General features: G+C 38.0%; 1 protein-coding gene across 2 annotated transcripts in view; it reads right to left on the bottom strand.

Annotated features, from left to right (window-relative positions):
* Positions 1-5,068: 5,068 nt before the first annotated feature.
* ZNF704 (zinc finger protein 704) overlaps positions 5,069-7,708 on the bottom strand; it is a 44,305-nt gene continuing 41,665 nt past the window's right edge. For both annotated transcript variants that reach the window (XM_081919779.1, XM_081919778.1), the window contains one exon: positions 5,069-6,753. In XM_081919779.1, the coding sequence (XP_081775905.1) occupies positions 6,642-6,753 (112 nt within the window). In that variant the 3' untranslated portion in view covers positions 5,069-6,641. The remainder of the gene's footprint in view (positions 6,754-7,708) is intronic.

Raw genomic sequence — 7,708 nt, 5'->3', positions numbered from 1 at the left:
TCACACTGACTTTCCTCCAGATCCGTAACAATAAAACATCAATGGTTAAAAAAGAAAAGAAAAAGCAAACGACAAGATAACCTGCTCCCTGGATCTTTTAATCTTTGGCTAACTTTGGGGGTTTTAGATAGCAATTTTTCTTTTGAAGAATGTAAGGGGGGGGGAGATCATTCCTTATGATGTTTGAAAAGCTTTCAGTCTTGTGGTTAAAAACAAATAATCATTATCTAGGACTGTGGGTCAATTCAAAGTATGTTTTGAAACTAGCAGATTTGAAACCAGCAAATTTTAAGCTACCTTAATGTTGTTTAAATGCTGGAACTAGGCAGAGACCAGTTTATGACATACAAGACAAGACTTTTTCAGGACTAGAATACTAGTTAACCTTCCTTTCCTGTGGGACATATGGCCCTGAGAATAGGATTCAAACTGACAATGACAAGAAAATCCCTCTCTGAAATGGATTTTCAAACTACATCCCTATTCAAATTTATGTACCCTCAACACATTTTGGAAACCTATTAGATTGGCTAAAAGTTCTGGCTATACAGACTTGCTAGTAAGATGCTGCAAAATTATTCTTCACAGTGGCTTATACTTTTTTCTTCAACAAGATAGCCCTTTGTTTAATAGAAAAGCAATATTGCACCATTCAGTAAGGCTGTTGTTGCTTTCCTTTTTTATTTTTTGCTATAACTACTGCATATCTCAGATACTAAGACCACCACGAGACAGGTTAATTTTACAACATTTTGTAAAGAGCCAATTAAGCTTGCTATTTCTTGGCATATCTTTAATTACTTCTCCCTTTTATATATAAATTGTGGGAGAAAAAAAAAGCTTTCTGGATCTATACAACAAATGGCATGGCACCTTAAAAAAATCCAGATTGTCGTGCAATGTAAATGTATAAATACAATATTAGAAATATAATGTCACATTCTAGCACCCTAATAGTGTAAGGGACTCAGCTTCATTGTTAAGTAGTCCTAATTCAAAAAACATAAGCAAGTTAAATTAAACATGAGCTTAAATGTTTTGCTGAACTAGGGACTCCTAAGACAGAAAATCACACAGAACGACGACGCTCAAAAACCTCTTTTCCTCAGACAATCCACCTGACTCTAATTTGTCTGCCAATCAACTCCTACTCTTTTGTCTGGTGCAATAGATTCTGGAACACCTGCAATGCCTAGCAGCTTCCTGGCCATTACTATATTCACACTGGGGCACCCCAAATTTCCAAGGAACTGATTATAATCAGTTTCTCATTGGCATCTGGTTGGCAATTTTTAATTATTTTTTTAAAAAAGACTCTGAATTGGATGGGTCATAGGCCTGATCCTGCAGGCTCTTTTTATGTTCTTAATATACAGAACAACACCTCTCTCTGTGTGTTTCTTTGGGCAGACTTTAACTTTTGCAAAAAGTTTTGTGGAAAATGAATACTAAAGTTCTCGCAAGATCAGCATCCCTATGGGAGCTCTGATCACGAAAAGGAATCATGCACTATATACTGGACTTGAGGGCCAGGTGTTTTGACAGAATGGGACTATACAAAAACAGTATTACATTATGCTCAGATAAAGGATTGGTGGCCCCTCATTCACATACAAAAGTACTGCCTTTTGTTGGGTTTCTTGTATGTGTAGCCACAAAAAGGCCAATTATGCCATATTTTCATATGCAGGAATATGAATAAATCTCATTTTTTATTTAAAATTCTATCTTGCTGACATGAAGTAAACACAGAGGGAGCTTCATTAAAACAAATCTATAAAGAAAAAATAAATAACAATTTTAAAAAGCTCTGGTAAGAAGATCCCATCTGAACACAGATCAGAAGGGAAACAAACCTCAACCTGTCTTACAGCTTCTTCCTTGCCTGTTTTCCCCCAGCACAATACTGAGTTTTCATGCACTTGGCACCCCCTTGAATCTGCTGCCTATTTTGGGACTGAAAAGATGCCTGAAAGTGGATTCTGCAACGCCTTGGGTACAGATAAGACCGGTATTGCCTGGGAAAGAATTTAATTTCTCCTTTGGGAGAGGATCACTGGGGAGCAAGTGGACGTCCAATGTTGATCCACTCTAATACAGGGCATAGGAATGACTGGCTTGACAATGTCCAAATACCTTTTTGTCTTTGAAAGACACACTATTTGCACATAATAAACTTACTTTTTTTAATGAATGGTCATTCTGTTGCTGACACTTGAGCAGTGTGATTGTAGAAAGAATGGTCAACTGCCAATTGAATTAGAGTCCACTGGAATTCAATTCCTAATATAAACACATGTCACCTTTCAAAACCCGCATTACTGAAGATACACAAGATTAAGATAAATGCTTGTTTCTATAAACAATTTCAAGGGACTAATTTTTCAAATTTTATTGAATAAATCTGGCTAGAAAACAAAAACTTTTTATACTTTACATCTCTCTCTGTGCTCAACCAATTCTATTTAAAACAAAACTATATTGCTATTCTTTTTGTTTTCCTTCCCTGAGGGAAATAATTTATTTACATAATTTTAAGAGTCAATAGGGCGGGGTGGGGAGATAACAATTAGGGGGCAAGCCTATGGTAAGATTCACAGTTTAGGATGGGGTGGATCTTTAGAATAGGGATCAGGTTGACAACAGCATATTCCACATTTCAACTAGAATCAGAGACAAAGAACCAAAGAACCAGAAACAATTGTGTGAGTTCAAGAAGCATCAGATTTGTTTTCTTCCACTGCATGCTCAACTTCTTTTGAAATGAAAGAGGCGGTTTTTCAAAGGGGCAGTAGAATAAAAACTTCCACTGAGCTACAAGTCCCGTGCATATTTTTTTTTGTGGTGGAGTAATTTTCATGTATAACACTAACCACAAGACAGTTATCAACGGGTTAATCCAAGAAATGGCTAACTCTGACATGGTCAGACATTCAAAACTGGGCTGTATCCAAATAAACTTCACTCAGAGTAGACCCACTGAAATGAATGGACTTCAGCAAGTTTTTTTTTTAAAAAAAAGCCTTTAAATAATTCACTGCAGCCACCTGTGGTTCAGTGTAGCCTTTTTCTCACCTGACGAGCTGGCATAATTACAATTCTAGCTAATGACCTACTTTCTGTGGTTTTCCAAACCCTATTGAAATTCTACAACAATAAAAAAATGTTATTTTGTAAGCAATTTTAGAACAAGCAGTTACTATGTACAACAAGGCAAGCTCAAGCAGTTCTATTGTAAAATTATGCTCTTCTCTTCCTATCAGAGATCTAGTAGAATCACTTATAAGGTGGTTCAGTCATTGAGTAAACAACCAAATCCTATCTTAGGGCAGCTTGGCCTTAAACCTAGCTATGGCAAACAGTAGTCCAAACAAACAAACAAACAAACAAACAAACAAACACTATCTCAGTGTTGCCACATGGAACACTCCCACCGTTCGAGACTTGAACCATACACAGTATAAGAAAGCTTTGCAGAGCAGAGAAATGGAGATGGGAGAAATAAGTTGTCAATGCTGATTAATTTTTATGAACGCTATCACATTAAGACAGAGTGTCATGGGCAATATTCAGCAGGCACTATCCTGGGAAGATCATGTTTCAGTGTTTCTAGCCCTCATGAATGCAGAGTTAAGTTGAAAATGCCTGACAAAAATGCTAAAACGTTCAAGGGTCAAACATTGGTTTTCAACTCTTGTGAATATTTAGATATGTCAAGGGCTGACTTCAGCTCTGAACATTTGAGAGCACCAATAATAATTTGGTACAGTCCCTATCATATGCAACCATCCTGAAACAGAATTTCCAATCATATCCATAAATACATGCAATGAAATACCAGCTATGGGTTTCTAGTTTATTATGTATTTCCAATACCTGCCCCGGCCCCGCCTGTCAACAGCCTAAATATTTACCATCCTCTGCCCTTACACTTTCTGGTTTTGTGACCTTGAGTCATATTAATGGTTTATTTGAATGTGAGTTATCATTCTGCAACTTGTATGGCAATATTGTCCTGTGAAAACGCCACAGAACTAGAACAGGACCATGTGAACTTCAGCTGGAACATTTAATTGATAAAGAATTTGTTCTTTAGTGCAAAATATTTCTGCGGTACTTCATTCTTCTTAAAACATGTGATTGCAAAGTCAAACTCTTGGTCTATTGATGCCAATAACATCTATTCCAAATGGTAGTGGCTCTCTAAGAAGGCCTCATGCAGAGGTCTTTCATAGTCCTGTTTAAGGTTTTTTAATGGAAATGCCAGGAATTGGACCTGGGTCTTTTAGCAAGCATGGCTTCTACAAACATTGCAACATTAGGAATGAAACTGTGCCTTACCTTTTCTCCCCCTGAACATTAAGGAAGTAGGTTAATGTTTGTACTCATCTCCAAGCAACAGGTCCAAACAGAGGTTATGGGTGATCCCTATTCAGTGAACCTCAAACAGATCATTGTGAACACTCAGAGATATATGGCAACACAAAAGTATGACTGCAACCTAACACATTACAAATTAAAGCATGAACACATGGAGGGACTGTTACATTACGTATACAACTCTGGAATTAGCAGTTAGCTTCCTGATCACATAAACACTATGCATTGCTGGTAGTCTTGTCAAACACCGCTTACATTTGAAGATGCAACTAAAAACAAGGCTTCACTCCTCTGCCTCTCAAATATTACTTTTTCTTTAACTTTAATGGTCAGGCTAGATCTAAACAGTTGCCATGTAGAGTAACAAGACTATTCATTGTTGTTTTTTTTAAATGTCATTTTGTATCAAACTCATGCCTTCTGTTATTTCACTGCCACATCTCCAGGAGGGCATGACCCTTATCCCGCAGCTGTTAAGACTGACTGCATCAGCTCAAGATCTGTAGGATTGTGTTCTTTGGAGGTGTTAGAGAAAACTGCTTGAATTTCTTTTGAGGCTGCTTACATGGGAGAACCCTATGGATGCAACTCAGTCGTTTCCCAAATACGCTTGTTTTGGAATCTTAGGCTTACCTGTACAGAACCCTACAAAGGAAGAGGCCTATTATTAAAGCTATTTTTTTTAAAAAAAGTTTGCATGAGGACCAACCCTAGCTATAGATTCTGTGCTCCAATTAAATGTTGTGCTGCCCCCCCATAGCCATCGGTAGACACCAGTATCTGTGGTCTTACAAAAAATAAAATTTGCCTATGACTTGTAGTCATGCAATAGTTGGACTGACATCCACATAGGCTTCCATTCTTGCTCTTGTTTTCCCAACTTGGGATACCATTCTTTTTCCACCTGAGTCAATATCACAGGACAAAATCCACCAGGACGTTTTAAGAACAAGCACCCCATTGTGCTATTGCGCCAGTCTCATTTTGTTTTAGTAGGGCCTGCCCAGGCAAACAATTTCTATCTACCTGTATGCATTTTCCCCACTGATTTTCAAAAGCTCGCTCAGCCACCACCCCACTAATATAATCTGTGCCTTCTAATGGACCCCAACCCGATACTAAATTACACTCAAGCACCAAGACCTATCAAAGTGCAAGGCAGCTTGAAGACCTTTTATTTCTGACCTTGAAACAACTTTACCCTCTAAGGATTTTTTTATATACACATATAACTGCTATGCTACACTCATATTTTACTTATTGGAAAGCATTTAAGTTGTTGTTGTTGAGCTGTTTTCCTCCATGTAGCCTTTACCCCCAGAAATAATGCCTTGTATTTTAACTGATCTGTAAATTTCAGAATGTCATATAAAAAGGCAGGGAAGGAAGCTGCTGGTTTGGATCGTCACATCCCTGAATAAATGCTGACAAAAGTCCACATGGCTGCCCAGGACCTTTAGCACAAAGAATTTTCCTGCAATCACTTCTAGGAAGATCATATTGGAACCCAAGTTCTTATTCTTATTTTAACCGAAGGTCGTTTAATGTTATTGACTCCCTTCCCACTTGTGGTTGTACTTTTTAGTTTGGGTGTGCTGGTGATTCCCCTGCCCTCTCCAGGTATCCTCCTTTAGCACAGAAACAAGACTCGTGCTTGGGCTTCAGGTTTGAGACCTCTCACAAAAGATTCTTCACAAGGATGCTTGTCTTTCCAGCAAAGCCGCATCCTAGTACCTCTAAAGGACACTTCCCACCTCTGAAGCAAGACTTGCTCTCATTATAATTATTCACCACTCCCGGGAGAGCTGCTCTTGAGAAAACTGTAGCTTATGTTATGCATTTGGGTGCATAAACATTTTAGGAAAAGAAGTATCACTTGATTCCCCACCCCCCCACCCCAAAGTTCACAACACAGACAATAATGCAGTGTGAAAAAACACATGGTCCCGGCAGGCAAATTGTTCAAGGTTATTAAAGAGTTCTTTTCTTTTTTTTCTTTTAAAGAAAAAAAAGACATATAGCTGCTCCTGCTTCAAAACTTTTTGAAGGTTTTGTTTTTGTTTGTTTCCCACTATATTGCTGCATGTTGGCTTCGAAGAAGTCCTTCTCTTGGGGTATAACTACTTCACCTTAGAGTGCAAAGTAGAAGCCAGCACTGAAGGAAGTGGACAGAAAAAGAAGAAGAAAATCACACAGCCTGGCTGTAGCGAGAAAATCCTGCCATAAATCACTCCATACCCCTCCATCGTTTTTTCCACACTTTAGTCAATGAACCTCTGGCAGGCCTTCTTCCATCGACAAGCTGTGCACCACATATCTCTGTTCTCCATCCCATACACTTTGCGACATTTCTTCCCCTCTCCTCTCGGTTTTCTGTCAGAATAATGAGAAGGAAAGCTGGTTTATGGTTATTTCATCTAAAATACTGACATGGAGAATTTGCTATAAGTATTACTGGAAATCCAAAGATTACTTTGAGCCCAGTTATCTCAGACTGGAGTTGAAAAAGGATGTAAAAGACAACCAAAATGGGAAAGTGCTTCAAGGAGCATAGAATCAGGAGAAGTCTATCCAATTGAGACTAGTTTTGTGGTGGTTGGGGTGAATGGAAGGAGGTTTTTTTTGTAAACCAATGAAAAATTTCGACAGAATGGAATACTTGGTTTTCTTTCCATAGCTATTTTAACATGAATAACCAGCTATTCTACTACTCCATAAATTTTCTTTGAAGGGTCAAATATGAGGCAACTATTCTGCTAGGAGTGCAATTCTATGAGTGTCTACACAGACGTAAATCCAATCAGTTCAGTGGGGCTTACTCCCACGGTAAGTGAATATAGGATGGCAGCATAAATCTTTACAAGTGAAGTTAGCAAGAATCCTTCATCCTCATTTGGTAAAACAAAAAGTCACTCCTTCAGACCCATTTCATTAAAAAAAACACACCCTCTTCACATGCCCTTTATCAATCTCCTTTCAACTCCAAGAAAGGAGCAAAGTTATATTCTCTGATATTTCAAGGATTCCCGCCCCCCCCTTTCCCCTCTCATTTCCTAGCCAAGGAGCAAATCAGTGGACACAAACTTTTCTTTAAGAAGAGATGGAAGATGGGCTTTGTACTTATTTTTCTGGACTGAGAAAGAATTTAATGGGATTTGTGAACAAAAAAAATGTTTCAATAATGATTTTAAAAACATTTTCAATATTATTTTGCTGTCTAGTTATATTGAAAAGAATTTCATCGAAACATATGTAATGGAGGGGAAGCAAATAATTTACAGTCATACCCTCAATTAATTTAGTGATTTGCTGTCAAAAGCAAAACGTC

The sequence above is a fragment of the Podarcis melisellensis genome, assembly GCF_964234715.1.
Source record: "Podarcis melisellensis genome assembly, chromosome: 7".
In the NCBI taxonomy this organism is placed as follows: Eukaryota; Metazoa; Chordata; class Lepidosauria; order Squamata; family Lacertidae; genus Podarcis; species Podarcis melisellensis.
This window is presented reverse-complemented; position numbering and strand designations above follow the sequence as displayed.